The sequence below is a fragment of the Citrus sinensis genome, chromosome 5 (assembly GCF_022201045.2).
Source record: "Citrus sinensis cultivar Valencia sweet orange chromosome 5, DVS_A1.0, whole genome shotgun sequence".
Lineage (NCBI taxonomy): Eukaryota > Viridiplantae > Streptophyta > Magnoliopsida > Sapindales > Rutaceae > Citrus > Citrus sinensis.
The window spans coordinates 23393875-23414014 of record NC_068560.1 but is presented as its reverse complement, the minus strand read 5'-3'; the positions used below and the strand labels follow the sequence as shown (position 1 = coordinate 23414014).

Sequence of the window (20140 nt, the reverse complement as noted above, 5' to 3'; positions counted from 1 at the left end):
CAGAAAAATAGTGACACTTGTAAGTGGTGTCAGTGATTACTATTACCACAGTATCACCGATATTATGACACCATAGTATTAGTAGTTATTGATATTTTATTAGTGTCTATAATTACTGTTATCATGGCATCACTAGTTAATTTATTTTAAAAAATAAAAAATTGAATTGGATCATTGCCTATTGATTTATTGGTAAAATTAAAAGGCACCACAAAATAACAAAAAGAAATTGATTTATATCACAAAATCTTTAATTTCACATTTAAATATTATTAGTATATATTACAAATTCCAAAACTTCAATAACAAAAATATGAGATATCCTACTCTCATAACTAAATAATCCAAATTCAATACACAAAAATTTCTACTATCCAATCAAATGCCTACTACTTGTGGCTAAATTTAATAAATTTAGAAGTTAAATTGAGAAGGATGGCTGCCTTTCACTCATTGAATATGAATAGTATAATTGCGTTATCACACCAGCAGCTTCTCCATTCAATAGACTATATGGGTTAGGATATAAGTGAAGTTGAGGAATAAACACTTTAAACATATTGATCAAATCTGCATATGAATACATGGAAAAGAAAAAAAAAATTAGTTGCCAATATCCAGCCATTAGAGAAACAACAATTAACAGAAATAAAATTATTTTGTTTGAAAGAAAAAAATACTCATAAGCTATTTATAAATAAACTCAATTATTCTCTTTTGGTAAATGTTATATATATAGCAAACTATAGCAGACAAGAAGTTTTCAATGTAATATCTACTTTCAGCACAAGCATGTTACTTTATCTACATATACCAAATGATTTTTGTGCATAGTTAAAAGCTATCACATATGCTCTATTATAAATAAATCACCACTCATTTCCTCAATTTATTCATTCTAAAAGCTTATTTAACAAGGCAAAAAATAAGCCCTTAAATTGCAATTTCCTTAAACTGAGCATAAAATAACTATGAATCTCTATATTTATATTAAGCATAATAAAGTTTGGACATCAAATGTTTCAATAATTTGAGAGTTCGATCCAAAATTATTACTACTAAAAGAAATAATATTTGCAAACTTAGTTAAGACTTTATAAAGTGAGTATGAGATTTATTATACTACTTAAATCTATTCATGTGAACCATTTAAAGAATATCACCCTAAATTGTAATAAAGTATTCATTAATTTTGCCTAATTATAAAACTTTAAGAAAATTAAAAAAAAGTAGAATAAAAATATAATCATTATATATTTCCACTCACAAGTAATGTTGCTCTAACTTGGTTGACATCATAACGCAAAATCACTTTAAACATTTTTCCTAAACCTAGAAAGGGAAAAAAAAACAAACTTCAAAATATAATTATTATATATTAAGACATGCATATATAACATAACTATTTACTAGAATATTCATGGAATAATCCATAGTTCTTAAAATTAATATGCTACACTAAGTATATATTTGATACATTAAATTAATTTTCAAACTATTACTCATATGCTCATCATCCAAAATCATTTCTTGGAAGCCTTCAAAGTCTTAAACTAGGATGTCAAACTCAAACCAACACAAAACAAGAATGTCAAACTCAAATCAATCGCAAACCATAGAAATCAATAATCGGGCTAATATTTAAGTTAAATTAATTCAATTAAAAGAATAGCTAACAAGCTCCTATCTTTATGGAACCACCCGGTTGGTCCTAAAACCGTTTATTTTTGGGCTCCAACATTCAAATGGGGCATCAACATAGCAAACATTGCAGACTTTTCAAACTATAATATAAAAAATTGGAACCTTTTTAGTGTCAATTTTGCAATGGCTAGGACGGGCTTGTATCAACTATCACGCAAAATCAAGCAAGATTACTTCTTCGAGACCACCGAGATAGAGGCAGCTGCAATGCAAGAATCATGATGCAAATTTCCTAAAGCCTAAACTAGTATCATTTTTCCTATTCTTTTTGCTATTGTCAAAAAATGAATGCATTTCAAAAATGTTATCTTCATTTGCTGCTGGATTGGTTGGTGCAAGTTGTATAACAGCGCCAAATTGATTGTAATTAAAATTAAAAAGAATATGATTACCTTAAATAAAAAAGAAAAAAAGGAAAAAGGAAAAGACTAACCTTTAAGAATAGTCCCAAATATAATGAAAAAAGATTTATGCCTTTGGTACTTTCTTCTCCCGTTGCAATTCACAGTGTTGACACATTTTTTTCCCTGAAAAGTACTGCAAGTTAGTAGATTTATCACTAATCAGATTTAATAGGAAACGTTGACAGCTTGAATTTAAGATTTTCTTTAATTTAATTTGGAATGCTATGAACAAAACATAAGTAGACATGTCACTGCACTACAAATCAAATTTCCAAGTCATTTGGACAACTCTACATTTGCTTCTCACATGATAAAACTATATAAGTTAAAATTGCATATGAAACTGTAAAAGTAGCAGTAGGTGTTTGAATATATATTAAATTTAAAATACTAAATATATCAAAATGATACTTTCCAGATTTTAAGTGGACATATAAGCCAACAACATATTAAAATTTGAGGGTATTCTGATATCATTAGGCTGGTGTTTGATAGGATCAAACATTAATGAACAATTCTGTCAAAATTGCATATGAAACTGTAAAAGTAGCAGCAGGTGTTTGAATATATATTAAATTTAGAATACTAAATATATCAGAAAGATACTTTTCAGATTTTAAGTGGACATACAAGTCAACAACATATTAAAATTTGAGGCTATTCCAATATCATTAGACTGGTGTTTGATAAGATCAAACATTAATGAACAATTCTGTCAAAATTGTATATGAAACTGTAAAAGTAGCAGCAGGTGTTTGAATATATATTAAATTTAAAATACTAAATATATCAGAACGATACTTTCCAAATTTTAAGTGGACATACAAGTCAACAACATATTAAAATTTTAGGCTATTCCGATATCATTAGGCTGGTGTTTGATATGATCAAACATTAATGAACAGTTCTGTCAAAATTGCATATGAAACTGTAAAAGTAGCAGCAGGTGTTTGAATATATATTAAATTTAAAATACTAAATATATCAGAAAGATACTTTTCAGATTTTAAGTGGACATACAAGTCAACAACATATTAAAATTTGAGGCTATTCCGATATCATTAGGCTGGTGTTTGATAGGATCAAACATTAATGAACAATTCTGTCAAAATTGTATATGAAACTGTAAAAGTAGCAGCAGGTGTTTGAATATATATTAAATTTAAAATACTAAATATATCAGAACGATACTTTCCAGATTTTAAGTGGACATACAAGTCAACAACATATTAAAATTTTAGGCTATTCCGATATCATTAGGCTGGTGTTTGATAGGATCAAACATTAATGAACAGTTCTGTCAAAATTGCATATGAAACTGTAAAAGTAGCAACAGGTGTTTGAATATATATTAAATTTAAAATACTAAATATATCAGAAAGATACTTTTCAGATTTTAAGTGGACATACAAGTCAACAACATATTAAAATTTGAGGCTATTCCGATATCATTAGGCTGGTGTTTGATAGGATCAAACATTAATGAACAATTCTGTCAAAATTGTATATGAAACTGTAAAAGTAGCAGCAGGTGTTTGAATATATATTAAATTTAAAATACTAAATATATCAGAACGATACTTTCCAAATTTTAAGTGGACATACAAGTCAACAACATATTAAAATTTTAGGCTATTCCGATATCATTAGGCTGGTGTTTGATATGATCAAACATTAATGAACAGTTCTGTAAAAATTGCATATGAAACTGTAAAAGTAGCAGCAGGTGTTTGAATATATATTAAATTTAAAATACTAAATATATCAGAAAGATACTTTTCAGATTTTAAGTGGACATACAAGTCAACAACATATTAAAATTTGAGGCTATTCCGATATCATTAGGCTGGTGTTTGATAGGATCAAACATTAATGAACAATTCTGTCAAAATTGTATATGAAACTGTAAAAGTAGCAGCAGGTGTTTGAATATATATTAAATTTAAAATACTAAATATATCAGAACGATACTTTCCAAATTTTAAGTGGACATACAAGTCAACAACATATTAAAATTTTAGGCTATTCCGATATCATTAGGCTGGTGTTTGATAGGATCAAACATTAATGAACAGTTCTGTCAAAATTGCATATGAAACTGTAAAAGTAGCAACAGGTGTTTGAATATATATTAAATTTAAAATACTAAATATATCAGAAAGATACTTTTCAGATTTTAAGTGGACATACAAGTCAACAACATATTAAAATTTGAGGCTATTCCGATATCATTAGGCTGGTGTTTGATAGGATCAAACATTAATGAACAATTCTGTCAAAATTGTATATGAAACTGTAAAAGTAGCAGCAGGTGTTTGAATATATATTAAATTTAAAATACTAAATATATCAGAACGATACTTTCCAAATTTTAAGTGGACATACAAGTCAACAACATATTAAAATTTTAGGCTATTCCGATATCATTAGGCTGGTGTTTGATAGGATCAAACATTAATGAACAGTTCTGTCAAAATTGCATATGAAACTGTAAAAGTAGCAGCAGGTGTTTGAATATATATTAAATTTAAAATACTAAATATATCAGAAAGATACTTTTCAGATTTTAAGTGGACATACAAGTCAACAACATATTAAAATTTGAGGCTATTCCGATATCATTAGGCTGGTGTTTGATAGGATCAAACATTAATGAACAATTCTGTCAAAATTGTATATGAAACTGTAAAAGTAGCAGCAGGTGTTTGAATATATATTAAATTTAAAATACTAAATATATCAGAACGATACTTTCCAAATTTTAAGTGGACATACAAGTCAACAACATATTAAAATTTTAGGCTATTCCGATATCATTAGGCTGGTGTTTGATAGGATCAAACATTAATGAACAGTTCTGTAAAAATTGCATATGAAACTGTAAAAGTAGCAGCAGGTGTTTGAATATATATTAAATTTAAAATACTAAATATATCAGAAAGATACTTTTCAGATTTTAAGTGGACATACAAGTCAACAACATATTAAAATTTGAGGCTATTCCGATATCATTAGGCTGGTGTTTGATAGGATCAAACATTAATGAACAATTCTGTCAAAATTGTATATGAAACTGTAAAAGTAGCAGCAGGTGTTTGAATATATATTAAATTTAAAATACTAAATATATCAGAACGATACTTTCCAAATTTTAAGTGGACATACAAGTCAACAACATATTAAAATTTTAGGCTATTCCGATATCATTAGGCTGGTGTTTGATAGGATCAAACATTAATGAACAGTTCTGTCAAAATTGCATATGAAACTGTAAAAGTAGCAACAGGTGTTTGAATATATATTAAATTTAAAATACTAAATATATCAGAAAGATACTTTTCAGATTTTAAGTGGACATACAAGTCAACAACATATTAAAATTTGAGGCTATTCCGATATCATTAGGCTGGTGTTTGATAGGATCAAACATTAATGAACAATTCTGTCAAAATTGTATATGAAACTGTAAAAGTAGCAGCAGGTGTTTGAATATATATTAAATTTAAAATACTAAATATATCAGAACGATACTTTCCAAATTTTAAGTGGACATACAAGTCAACAACATATTAAAAATTTAGGCTATTCCGATATCATTAGGCTGGTGTTTGATAGGATCAAACATTAATGAACAATTCTGTCAAAATTGTATATGAAACTGTAAAAGTAGCAGCAGGTGTTTGAATATATATTAAATTTAAAATACTAAATATATCAGAACGATACTTTCCAAATTTTAAGTGGACATACAAGTCAACAACATATTAAAATTTTAGGCTATTCCGATATCATTAGGCTGGTGTTTGATAGGATCAAACATTAATGAACAGTTCTGTCAAAATTGCATATGAAACTGTAAAAGTAGCAACAGGTGTTTGAATATATATTAAATTTAAAATACTAAATATATCAGAACGATACTTTTCAAATTTTAAGTGGACATACAAGTCAACAACATATTAAAAGTTTAGGCTATTCCGATATCATTAGGCTGGTGTTTGATATGATCAAACATTAATGAACAGTTCTGTAAAAATTGCATATGAAACTGTAAAAGTAGCAGCAGGTGTTTGAATATATATTAAATTTAAAATACTAAATATATCAGAGCGATACTTTCCAGATTTTAAGTGGACATACAAGTCAACAACATATTAAAATTTGAGACTATTCCGATATCATTAGGCTGGTGTTTGATAGGATCAAAGATTAATGAACAGTTCTGTCAAAAGAAGTTACTGCAGAGACAGCAGAGTTTGAAAAATCATTAAAAATAAATTACAAGTTCAATCAAAATAAAATTTTCCAGATTCAAAGTATGCAAATAGAAGTGTAGTTTATCTGAATTTCAGCTTATTCTAACTCTGTTAGACTATACGTTTGCAATATCAAACATGGTACATATGTAATTTCTAATAAAATTGGACAACAACCAACCATATTGAGAAATCCATTCAAAATCAAATATAAACCCAATTCATTCCCAAACTTCCAGAATTAAAATGTTCTTATTTAAACTTAGTTTAATCAAACTTTCAAATCAATTGAAAGTCATTTAGTCAAGTTCGGAAACAACCAAGTTCACAACAACAGTCTATCAATCCTCAAATTTTCAGCATGATTTCGTGAGGGAGAATGGAGATTTTTACTTAAGAAAATTTTAGGTTTGGGTTTTCATACACACCATTAAACGAAATATATAATACATACTAAACCCATGATTGTCGATTGCCATTATTCTTTTAATTAACAAATTGCATTCAACCTAAATCCATAATCACCGATTGTAATCATTCTTTCACTTAATAAACTGAATTCCACCTATAATAAAGATGCGTTTTATTTATTTTATTAAACAATAAATTAGATTATAAGCAACAAAAACCCTAGATGGCTAGATTTCCAAACAAGTGCAAGCTCTCATTTGCACTCAATAAACATCAATCAATTAATAGATAAATACTTAAACAATGAGAATAGAGAATGAGACAAAGAGTTACCACAACACTGATTCAGACTTTCAAACCTTAGCTTTGCCCAAATTCTTCATAGCACTTTCTGGGTTCTTTTTAGGGATATTTTAGCTTAAGGACGACGGGTTTCAAGGTGTTGACAGAGGCGGCTTTCAAGGTAGATCATTGTTAGAGAGAGAAAGAGAGCGAGAGAGAGGGAAGGAGAGAGAATGAAGAAAGCTTCGGCGGCTGTGAGATAGATTTTTGACTTAACAAAAATTTTTAGGTTTTAGGTTTCACACAGACCATACATGAAAGATTTTTAGGTTTTAGGTTTTAAGTTATAATATTTATTTATTTATTAATTTATAAGTTCAAAATTGCAATTGTGGCCGAGTGGTATAGCGGTTAAAATAAAAAGGTTATGGCTTAGGGGTCTTCGGTTCGATTATTAGTAGATACAAAATTAAAATTTTATTTTTTTAACTACTAATACTTTAGTGTCACGAATCTGTGATATTTAATTTACCGACACCGTAGTATTAGCAATTTGTGATACTTATCTGTTAAACACGGAAAATGCCCCAAATACATGTAATTACTGATACTTTATAATAAAGTGTCAGAAGACAAGTGTCACAAAAGACCATTTTTCTAGTAGTGGTGTCTTATGTATGCGATGACTTGTACTAGGCCTAATATTGCTTTCGCTATTGGAAAGCTCAGTAGATATACTAGTAATCCAAGCCAAGCACACTGGCAAGCAGTGTGCAGAATTCTAAAATATTTAAAACATACAATGGATTATGGTATATACTGCACTGGATATCCTTTAGTTTTGGAAGGATTTTCGGATGCTAGTTGGATTACTGATCGAGATGATCATACATCCACAAGTGGTTGGATTTTTAATCTTGGTGGAGGAGCTATTTCACAGGGCTCAAAGAAGCAAACTTGTATAGCAGACTCCACCATGGCTGCAGAATTTGTAGCTTTGGCTTCATGTTGCAAGGAAGCTGAATGGTTAAGGAATTTGCTTATAGAAATTCCTATTTGACCTAAACCAATGCCTCATGTATCTATTCACTGTGATAGTGAGGCAATTTTATCAAGAGCATATAGTCAAATCTATAATGGAAAGTCTAGGCACATTGGTCTAAGACATAGTTATGTAAGACAATTACTTACAGATGGAGTAATCACAATTGACTTTGTGAAATCATGCCAAAATTTGGCAGACCCCTTAACTAAAGGCCTTGCAAGGGATATTGTATTTAAAACTTCTAAGGGGATGGGACTGAAGCCAGCATCATCTTATCACCAATGATGGAAACTCAACCCAACACTTGAAATATCAAGATCTTGGGTTCAATAAGCAAAAGTACATCATACGTTGTGATAGCAAGCACTATAATATTTTTAGATGCGTCCCAAAGGTTAGTGCTTGATACCTGTAACATATGGGAAATGTTAAGCTACTTAGCTTTTAGTGGACTTATAAATGTTTTAGTTATAGGGACATTCTAGATAAGTCTACCTATGTGAGTGTAGGAGGTGGTGCCGCTTCCTATGTAACTTGGCTGGTTACTAAAGCGCTCATGAAAACATGATATAGACACAGGGTCAATCCACGTGTCGGCTAAGGAATACTTGAGAATTTGAAAACTTATGTGTGAGATATATCCGGTTAGTCGATTAAGGTCGCTGGTTCAAAGCTTGCCTACCATGCCACCTTGATTAACTTTGATGTATTGTCACTAAGTGAAGGTTCAAGTCCAAAAGACACCTTCATCTATGCATAAGTTTTCCAAGCCTGTGCAAGATAATTTTTCAAAATTCATTTATTTTGAAAATGGTGGGGGATTGTTGGAAAATTTTCAAAATAAATGTGTCTTATGGTAAAGACATGTCCTATTAATTGTGCCTTATAGAAAAGGTACATTTCACTAAAGACATGTCTAATTAAATGATGTCTTATTGTAAGGACATGTCCATTTAATTGTGTCTTGTAGAAAAGGTATTTTTTTACTAAATGATATAACTTTTCATGACAACATTTCACTTAGAGATGCATCATTTCATGGTGACATTTCATTTCAAATGGTGATGGTTCAATTTGGACCATTGATTAAAATCAAATCTAGATCCAATGGCCATGAATGAAGGGGTATCATGAAAGATGATAACCCAAATGAGGGGGCATAAGTATATCTATAAATAGGGGTCATGTTTAAGCCATTTAGACATGAAATAAATGATCCTACACCACTCTTTTCTTAGCATTCTTTTCTAGTACGAATTTCAACACAAAAAACACCCATTTCTTTTGTGCATTCACATTCCAATATATTGTTTTCTGCAGGAACAATATATTGTTTCTTGGCAGGCTTGCAACATTCAAGAGTATTCTGGTTTGCTTTCGTCGATGCACAACGCAAGCAAACAAACAAGTGCTTCATTGTATCCTGGAGGTGTATTTACTTAACCCATGTGCATCACTCAATTGGTGGGGCAAATAACGTCTTAAGGAAAGCGACATTTGTAACGTGCCTTGAAGCACACAAAATTTATGTAGTTTCTTCCTATATACAGAGTTAGTTGTAAACACATTATTTGACATAATAAAGTTCCACCATTATTGTTGTATTTCTCTACATTTTCCATTCTCCACAAAATTTACCACCAATAGCTATGCCATTACAAATTCTAAGGACATGCTGAGTTTTGAAATTCTGAAAAGTCTTCTTCTTTTCTAGAATTTTAGAGATCATCCAGAAAATTTCAGACATATTTCCTGACCTCTTGTTAACTAGTTCAACAACTTCTAATGAATCAGATTCAACAACTCCATTAGTAACACCAATGCTTGATGCTACCTGCAAACCCCACTCCGTGGCTACAGCTTCAGCCATTGCTACACTGCCAAAAAACTTAGAGGTTTTAGCAGCCATTGCTACACTGCCAAAAAATTGTCACGTCAAGTAGCTTTCTGTCTGCTGTCATGGGCTTTCTTCATCATTTATGCACATTCTCTCTCAAAACATTGCACACACTCCCTCTCAAAATATGAATAAAACACATTTTTCTCTCAAGTCAAAACATCGAGCCCGCAAGAGAGAGAGAGAAATTACTATCACTTGTAAAATTTAATTCCAAATTCTAATTTTGTTATCTACCAAAATTGATTATTGATTTTTAATCTTCAAAATTTTTTAATTTTTTGAACTGATTTCCATAACAAAAGACACAATTTCAAAAATTAATAGATGATTTTTAATTTCGTCTTTCATATTCAATTCTCTCATAAATTCCCTCAACAATTTTGTAAACGAGAATTTATTTGTAAAACTTTGAAAAAACTGTATTTTACCGAGAGAATTTAGATATAAAAGATGAATTTAAAAATCATTTATTAAGCTTTCGATTTGTGTCTTTTGCTGCGGAAATCAGCTAAAAAAATTAAAAAATTTGAAGATTAAAAATCAGTAATCAATTTTGGTATTTAATAAAATTAGAATTTAGAATTAAATTTTATAAGTGAGAATGAGCGGACGAAAGAAGTCATGGCAATTTTGAAATAAATTTGAAAAGAAAGGGTGTTATAACCAATACATTTATTGCTAAACGAAGAGCAAATAAAAGTACACGTACCTTGACACAAGGCTAGCGTCTGTAATATCGAGTTATGCTAGCTAGACTGTCGCTGGCACTCCTTGTGGCATTTTCCTATATCGTGTAAGTAGCATTTTCCATGTGTAAAATATCGAATTGAGTGATCAAGACGGGACACAATTTCTTGCGTGTGAAACACGATTTTATGATTCAACGCGGTGTACGCATTTTTCTGTCACGTCAAGTAGGTTTCCGTCTGGTCTGATGTCATCTCGCGCGATTAAACAAAAAATTGTGTCATGTTCTGAGGCAATCGCATGGCCCTCTACACCAATATCAGTTATACAGTCACCATCATCATCCACCGACAGAAGTTTTCTTAATTTCATCATCGATTTATTATCCATCGTAAGGGACCCGGAAATTAGCGCAGTATTAGGAGACTGAAATTATCATCAACAATCAAATTATAGAAGTCCTCCATGAATTCCTCCAACGACAGCTCTCCTTGTATAAAAGATTAGGTATTTAACTTTACAGCTTCCCTTCAGTATCACGATGCACTTTTATTCACTTTTTTAAATAAACTCATATTGCTAAATTTATTTCACATACGCAGAGACTTTTGCATACATAACCCAAAAAAAAAAAAAAAACAAGTTTAAAACAAGGCGAAGAAAGACGGAGCAGACTTCGGACTCTGTCTCTAAGCATCAAAATACTCTCTTTCTAAAATATTTTAATTTTTACTCAATTCTGAGTTTGTGTCAGGTCTTGAAAGATAGCGGAGCATCAAGAACCTGTAAGTTTTACTTTTGATCAATCTATCAGTTCGATTTGCTAGCCCTTGTTTTGATATCATCATTTCTTATCTATATACGTACCGTAAAAAGTATTTAAAGCCCAACAGTCTTAAGTTATACGTTGTTTTCTTCCCAATGATTTGCTAGCTTTATTTTTGATGCACCTGTTTTGGTTCATCAAAAATATCCAAGATTTTTATGTTACTTTAATAATTAGAGTTCATTAAATTGTGCATGTCAATTAATAACATATAACTGGACGCATCATCTTGTTTTCTGTGATGGTCACAAATTCACAGGTGGTGATCTCATTGGCATAATTCTTTCTGATACAATGGAAATTCAAATAAAAAAGTCAACGACGATACACCCTGCCCACGAGACGCCAAAGCATTGCCTACAAAGTTCTGTACTGGACCTATTGCCGCGGGCAGCTCACATCCCCTTCTTGTATTTCTTCAGGCAGAGGCAGCCAAATGATTCGAATAATTTCTTTGGAGCTGGTCTGCTGAAGGAAGGGTTAGGCAAAGTTCTCGTGCCATTTTACCTAGTGGCTGGGAGATTGGGAAGGGATCAAAATGGCAGAATTGAGATCAAATGTAATGGACAGGGTGTTTTGTTTGTGGAGGCTGAAACAAGTTATGTTCTTGATGATTTGGGTGACTTTGAATCAAGCTTCGAGCTTCAGAAACTCGTTCCATCGGTTGAATACACAAAAGACATATCTTCTTATCCATTACTAATAACCCAGGTAGATGATTTAAGAGTCTTTAGTGCTCCTGTGGCACTGCCCATCCATCATCCAATATTTGCCCCGTGTGTATCAATTTACCTCAATTGATTAAAGTATATATGTGAAAATGAATGAATGAATGAAAAAGGAATAGTACCTCAGAGCACTCAAGATATTTCTATAATTTATTCTCCTTTTTTGTCTGCTTTGTTATTGACATATTTTGTTTTACTACTAGGTAACTCATTTCATGTGTGGAGGAGTTTGTCTTACAGTCGCAATGCACCATACATTAGCTGATGCAACTTCAATGATCTACTTCATCAATGCATGGGCTGAGGTCACACGTGGTGTCCCTATTAGTAATCCGCCATTCATTGATCGAACGTTACTAGGTATTGGGCTCCCAACTTCTCCTAAATTTCATCACATAGAATACGATCCACCTCCTTCTATGAATGTCCCTACTCAAAAAATAGAACTCCAAGCAAATCCTAAATCCATTTCCTCTGCTATATTTAATATATCAGTTGATCAAATCAACACACTTAAGGCAAAATCAAAGCAAGACAATGGAACCCCAATTAAGTTCACCAGGTTTGAGATACTAGCTGCACATATATGGCGTTGCTTATGTAAAGCACGTAGACTTTCTAATGATCAAGTGAGTAAATTATATATTCCAATAAATGGACGGTCTAGATTGGATCCGCCGCTCCCATCTGGGTATTTTGGTAATGTAACTTTTACTGGTACAACAATTGGCTTATCTGGTGATATCATATCAGAACCGTTAAGTTCTACCACAGAAAGAATTCGTGAAGCAACAATGCGGATGGACGATGAATATTTGAAATCAGCTCTTGCATACCTAAGCCAACAACCTGATCTAACAGTTTTAAAACGAGGAGCACACACTTTTAAGTGTCCTAACCTCAATATTTCCAATGTGTTTCATATGCCTGTTTCTGATGTAAATTTTGGGTGGGGAAGACCAATGTTTGCAAGGACGCTTACCCCTATAGATGGGACGATACATATTTTTCCAAGTCCAAACAATGATGGGAGCTTATATGCAGTTGTAAACTTGCAAACCCAACACATGCAGCTCTTCAAGAAGTTGTTTTATGAGATCTTTTCACAATGTTGGAGTGCTAGATCTAAGTATTGATGTATTTTTATGTTAATTTCGTTTTATGGTTGTATTCAACTTTGTCTAAATTAGTCATTTTATTTGAATCAAATTTGTTATTTCTGTTGTGATTGAGGATATTTCTCTTATTTGAGTAGTAATTCTAATTAGTTTACAATAAATAGAGTTGTAATTTCTCACTAGATAGTTTATAATATACATTTGGATAATAGGATCTTTTTCTTTTCGTTATTCCTTTAAGGGTATATATCTAAACTTCGCATTCACAAGTCGGTCGGACTAGAGCATGTCAACTAGTCTCATCATAAAGTTACATTGTTTTAGATATCTATTTGAGGTTGTAGATGTCAATTCATATTAACAGACATATTGTTTATTAAAAAATTGCATGTGTTTTAATGTTCAAGAAAGTGTTAATTTCATTATAGTGCATTGCATTAGTAACATGATAATAATAAAAAGTATCAGTTCATGTTTTGTGGGTGAGATTTCTCATCCATTCCATCAAAAAGTATCAGTGTCTATATATATATATATATAGACACTCATACATACACACGCAAAAATTATTAGGTAAAAGTTCCAGCACTTTATTAAAGTGCCAGAATAACTAATACAACATTGTAGCTAAAATTTTACAATATTCTAAAAAGTATTCTCACACTTTAATAAATGGAAGGAACTCTTTTTGGAAGAGAAGCATTCTATATATACAGTCTTCAATAAAAATGCAGGATCCACTTTTGCAAAGTTATATCAATTAATCTCGTATTTTATTGTAGTGTGAAATCCTTTGAATAGATTTTTGAAGAATCCTCTAATGCGGTCAATCGTTTTTTTAAAATGCACATTGGTGGATTTACAAAGTTAAAGACTTAAAGCATTGTAAAAGAATTTTTCTGCGGTGTAAAATCCGTATTTAGAAAAAATGCGCGCAGACGTCTGGAGCTTAGGTGATTGCCTATAAAATATATATATATATATATATATGACTTGACTAGCTTACAGAATCTGTAAGCTACAGACTGCGGCATCAGCCGTTGGATGTGGAGTGAGAAACTAAACAATAGAAAATCGGATGGTGGAATGACGGGAGATGTTTGTTACAGAATCTGTACCATAGACAGGTCCATATATATACACACACACACCAATTAACGCTTACCACATGAAACACGCATTCAAACTCTCGTGGTCGTGGGCGAGGTGTTGAATGTGTTTTTCACCTTCATTGGAGTTAAATCTTCGTATCTTTGTCAGTATCTTTTCCCTCTTTCTGTTTCAAAAATGTAATTATGAACAAAAGTCATAATTGAGGGGCAAAAACAAGAAAAATAAACAAGTACATGAGGCGGCCGGCAAGTGGTTGCTCTATCCCACAGTGATCAATCACCTATTTAATTAAGAATCTCATATTCCCCCTCCCCCCAAAACAAGAAGATGAGTGTAAATTTTATTAAAAATAATTATTTAAGTATTTAATTGATCTTTTATTTAAAATATAAAATAAATTAATTTATCTTTTGTTATTAATAAACTTCAATTCAAAATAAAATTTCATGAGAGGTGTCAAAAGTCTTCTCAGTTTAATTTGACCATATCATAAAGTGGCCAAATAAAAGGGTAATTTTTAGGGACCTTCCCTAAAATTTAGTGTATTGAAAATCTGATAGAAAGTATTCACGTAATTATAGAAACCTTCATTGACGTTAGTATTCTGTTAAGTGAACCGTTAGTTGACTGTTGAAATTCCAAAAATACCCTTATTGTCAAAATATATCTTTATTCATATGATAAACTTATGGATAATAGAATTCACACCAAAATATCCAATGGATAAAAAAAATTACATTGCATACCTAAAAAAAAATTGACATTGTGCTGCCAATATCACCATTGTAAATAAACGTAATATTTTCAGCAGCAGCAGCTCCTATAACTAGGGCCTTTTGCAAGATTAATAAATCACAATAGCACACTTTCTTCTTCTTCTTCTTCTTCTTCTTCTTTTTAAGAATTCTTAAAAGCTCTTATGCTGTAATTTTTCAAACTCATCACCCATTCAGTTCAACTCATCAACAAAATCATTCAAAAAAATCAAGCTGAAACACTACATGAAAGTAATGGATTCTCAAAGCTCTAACGCATCCAGCACGTCAACCATTCATTGATTGAATTCATAAGCTATCTTTTTACTTTTATTCTCCAATTTGAAGAAAAATAAACTTTCTATATTTTTTTTATCATATGTCGTTTTCTTGCTTGTTCTTATGAAACCTTGTTTTCTTATTAGAGGACACAACAAATTTGTCAGCTAAAAATACAGAGCATAAGCTTCGTTTACAAGCTATGGAACAAGAAGCTCAATTACATTATGCTAAGTTTATTACATGCTTGGTTTTATTATTATCATTATAGTCACTTTCCCATAGTTGGCATGTCAAAAAATCCAAATTCTAGCAGCCCCTTTGAAAAAGCAAAATTTTTGTGTTGTTAATTAGAATACCGATTCCTAAATTAAAAAAAAAAAAAAAATATCTAAGAGTTGGCTTGTACCAGTCATGCCCACTATATGGCCTATGCTCATAATTTACAAAGTAGAGTCTCATCCCTATAAAAAATCAAAATCCATATATATATCCTCCTTAATAAAATGATTAGAGGGGCCTTCATTTCTTTTACTGCTATTTCAAGTGAAAATGAAAATGAAAATGAGTTGATTGTGCTGGATTCTTGTTTACGCATGTTGTTTTGTCCTTCCTGGGTGGGGGAAACGCTCGTTATGATCACTATTACTATCAGCCCAAAGGCCCATATGGACATTATCAACCAGACTGCAGAAAGAAGCCGATGGGCTTCTACATTAAGCTTTGCAGACTGCAGAATTTAAAATGAGAAAGCAATTCCAGACTTCCTTTCCCTAATGTCATGTCACATAAATATGGAAAGTTTCCGAGAAAACAGAGGTGTGATTTAAAAACATCACAAGAGTCAAGGATCATTTGGCCTTGCATAACTTGCCATATTGGTGATCACAACTATACATTGCATATATATCTTTTCTAAAATTTTATCAAGACCATTTGAGACATGTCTAGGCTATTTTCTTGCTATCTTTCCTTGTATAACTTTTATCCAAAGCTACAAACAAATTGCCATATATTTCTTAGGATATGATTGTGGATATGAAAATGAATAATGAATTAGACATACCATAAATATCTGGATCTTTGTAATGAATTAAACATACCATATATTTCTTCTAGATGTTTCATATGTACCAATATTGAAACCATAAAATACCAACTCCTTGGCACTTTTGTCTCCTCCATACTACACAAATTTGAGAGAATGGAAAAGATTTCTCAGCTGAAATTGGCTTGCTTGGTTGTTCTTTTGTTAATTGCTTCTTCTGGTATGTATATTTTACAGTACTTATCTCGTGTCCTACTTGTAGAAAATTTTAAGTCTCTATGTTTTTATTCCAAATGCTTCTTGCAAATTAACAATTCCAAATCAACTGATTATGAAATCAAACAATATTGATTTTAGGTTTACCCAGAGGATCAACCGAAGAAGTTGTTGTTGCTTGCAAAGATGATAAAATATGTGATGAAATGTGTGGATCAATTCCCGGTAGTGGCAAGTGCATCGATGGAAAATGTGAATGTCTAAGTGGAAAGTTTGCAGAACAAAAATTCTCTCAAGATCACCTCTCCGAAACATGATAATGATGCATGTATCATTTTGGTGAACATATGTTGAATATCGACAAGTCTGAATAAGGAATGTTAATACTAAATTTGGATTTATTATTATTTTTTTCTTGAGTTGATTATAGCATTTTACTTTTTGATGTTGCGATAAATGCCTTTTCAAAATTCAAAATAATCATTATATGTAAAGCAGTCTAATTGGATATATAACTTGCATCAATTGATTGAGTTCAGAAATTGTTTTATGTAGATTCATGGTAGAACCAGCTTTTTGGTTCAAGAGAGCTAGAATGAAGAAATAAAGAACCTAGTTGATTTGCCCAAGTTCAAATACTGTCATGATTCCTATGGTTCTATCTTTAATCGAAGATATATTGAATATTTGACAGAGCATTGATACAAGAATATAGCTTCCAACATCTTCTAATTCAAACAACATTACCTTATCCTTTCTGCATTTATTGAAAAATTACTAACATGACCATCACCAAAATAATAAGAAATTATTGAGATTGCCTTAATTGTTTAACAAGTAATTATGCAAATCCTTTACCAAATACATTGTTAATTAATCAATAATCAAATTCTCCCTTAAAAACCATGCAAATTATCAAAGTGATGATTAAAATCATCCATGAACTTCTAAATGTTCTAATTTAATTGTTGATTGTATTTCATTTTAATTTAGGGATGGTAAAGGGATGGGGTGGGGTGGCCTATCCCATTAAAAATTTCGCCTTCATTTTCCACCCCATCCCTCAATAAATTTAGCGAAGTGGTAATAGGGAATTTCTATGTGGTGAATGATTTTTTTATCCCATCCATATTCCCCATTTACTTATTTTATAGTAGATATGGATAAATGGTTTTAGTAAATCATAAATTAGAGACTTAAATAAAATCATTACTATATTATAAAGTATTTAAATTATTTAAAAAAATCTCTAAAAGCTTGAAACAATATTTTGAAATAATATCAAAACAAAAAAATATGTGAAGAGAGCAGCACATTGAGAGAAAAGAAAACATAATAATGTTTTAAGGATAAATAAGAATTATAATATAAGGCTTGCTTTTATTTATAACCTTTTTATAATAGGTAAAAATAAAAAAAAATTATTAACCAACATTGAAGTTGATAAAACAAAAATTTTATTGAACAAAAATTAAAAAATATTTATATATATAGGGATTGGGGTGGGTTGGAGTCTTGGAGAGTACATACCCCTACCTACAAAAATTATTTAAAATTCACTTCATTTGGCATGGAGCCCAAAGCCATGAAAAATTTTGTCATCCCTATTTTAATTTCCTCTAATATTTCAAAAATGCATTGATAAATATTAATGTATATAGTACATATCAAAATAAGACAAAAGAAAAAAGTCTAGATGAGAAGAGGGGAAAGTAAAAATTGAGTCTTCCTTCAATAGAGCTTTTTTCTTTGAAAAGAACACTTAGAATAGAAGTTGAAAAAAGGTTGTCATAACTCTGGTTTTGCTCTCTTGTGAAGCAGGGTTGGTATTTGTCCAGGGAGTTTTCATAATGGGAGTGTCAGTGTGGTGGGTAGGTGAGTTCTTAAATACGAGTTTCAACAAAGTAGTGTAAATAACATTTGGTAGGTAAAACATATTGAAGGCTTTATGGAAACAGAGAAGCTTATTATGAAATGTAGATTGATTACTTTGGAGTAAGAAAAGGAGGACAAGGTTTCATTTGCTGGCAAAATGAAAGCAAATGAGTTGTAACTGCTGAGGGGTGTTTACTAGGAAAAATATTAATTACGAGGGAGGCTAATAAAAGGGTTTGCCTGTGGCTATGCAACAAGTAACTGTGCGAGAGGTGAAGATTGAGAGCTTGGGAGACAACATTTTCATGTTCAAATTTGCTCTCGAAGCAGACAAAAGAAAGGTCCTAGTTGGTCATCGTTGGCACTTTGACGGGTGTTAATAGTCCTTATACAACTAAGTGGCATCGGAAGCATTATCGGACAAGCATTTACTCATACATCGTTCTGGGTTCATCTTCAAAACCTACTTATTATGTGTATGAATGTAGATGCTATGGAGGAGCTTTGACAGGAAAATGAAATATGATATTCAAGCTACAAAGAAGAAAGTCGATACTGTTGAGGAGAAATCAGACAAGCTTAATCTCAAGAACTTAAAGCTCATGGAGCAAATGTCGCTCTTTGAAGCTAGAGTAACCGAACTCGAGAAGGAGTTGGCCAATATTAAGAAAGAGCTTGCCACCCAAAAAGCCTCTTATGAGTCCCTGTTGGAGTATCTTCAAGTAACCCACCAAGACCAGATCAATGCTCTGGAAAAAAAGGTCTATGATAACTACAATGAGGGCTCAGACACTCTTATTGGTGTATCATGGTTGTCCTCGAAAAGCAATATCCCGACCTGAAGATGGATGAACTAGCTGCTTGTGTTATCGAATATATGAATGAAGAGGCAACCATAGAGGACGCAGAAGAAAGAGACCCCGTTGCAAGTGAGATCACTACTTCTCCTGCTGCAGTTGATGAGACCACCATTCCTCCTCTAGCTGGTGACGACTCATCGAGAACAGATCCTCCCGTAGGCCCTCAATATTCTCAAGTGTAATAAGATGTCTCTTTTTATCAATTGACTTTTTTTGTAAAATATTGTACTTCTTTTTCTTCAATGTTATGAATATTTCTTTGTCTTTATAAATATCAATAAATGATTGTTTGCTTGCATTACCACTAACGAATAGATATTGGCAAAATTTGACTTTTCTCTTGCTTTGAGAAGGCTTTGAGAAATTCAACAACTTGTACTTGCTTTGAAATATTTGCATAAACAATTGCTTCCTCGTCTTATTGTTAACGAGCAGGTCCTGGCAAATTTTGACATTTGTCTTACCTTCAGGAGGCTTTGAGACTTAAAGTCTTATACTTGCTTTAGAAAACATTTTTATAAATTATTTCTTGCACGCCATCGCTTAGTCGAGCAGGTTCTGTCAAATTTGACTTTTGATCTTACCTCGAGGAGGTTTTGAGACTTAAAGTCGTAAACTTGCATCAGAAAATAT

General features: G+C 31.6%; 1 protein-coding gene and 2 long non-coding RNA genes across 6 annotated transcripts; 2 read left to right on the top strand and 1 right to left on the bottom strand.

The window, feature by feature from the left end:
* Positions 1 to 328: 328 nt before the first annotated feature.
* On the bottom strand, positions 329 to 7321 carry LOC112495911 (uncharacterized). Its single transcript, XR_008055058.1, has 3 exons — positions 7109 to 7321; positions 2138 to 2231; positions 329 to 570 (listed from the first exon to the last, which is right to left on the bottom strand). It is a non-coding gene; the product is annotated as an uncharacterized LOC112495911 (long non-coding RNA).
* A 3660-nt stretch (positions 7322 to 10981) lies between these two features.
* LOC127902550 (shikimate O-hydroxycinnamoyltransferase-like) lies at positions 10982 to 13475 on the top strand. 4 transcript variants are annotated; one of them, XM_052441963.1, is made up of 4 exons: positions 10982 to 11474; positions 11775 to 12226; positions 12447 to 12603; positions 12739 to 13475. In XM_052441963.1, the coding sequence occupies exons 2-4, from the start codon at positions 11810 to 11812 to the stop codon at positions 13377 to 13379; spliced, it is 1215 nt and encodes a 404-aa protein (XP_052297923.1). In that variant the 5' UTR covers positions 10982 to 11474; positions 11775 to 11809; the 3' UTR covers positions 13380 to 13475. The 4 variants fall into 4 exon arrangements, with proteins under 4 accessions (XP_052297923.1, XP_052297922.1, XP_052297920.1 ...); XM_052441960.1 differs by having other exon boundaries at positions 10984 to 11196; positions 11444 to 11474; positions 12447 to 13475; XM_052441961.1 differs by having other exon boundaries at positions 10984 to 11196; positions 11292 to 11474; positions 12447 to 13475.
* A 2729-nt stretch (positions 13476 to 16204) lies between these two features.
* Positions 16205 to 17196, top strand: LOC127902551 (uncharacterized). Its single transcript, XR_008054933.1, has 2 exons — positions 16205 to 16776; positions 16914 to 17196. It is a non-coding gene; the product is annotated as an uncharacterized LOC127902551 (long non-coding RNA).
* Positions 17197 to 20140: the final 2944 nt, after the last annotated feature.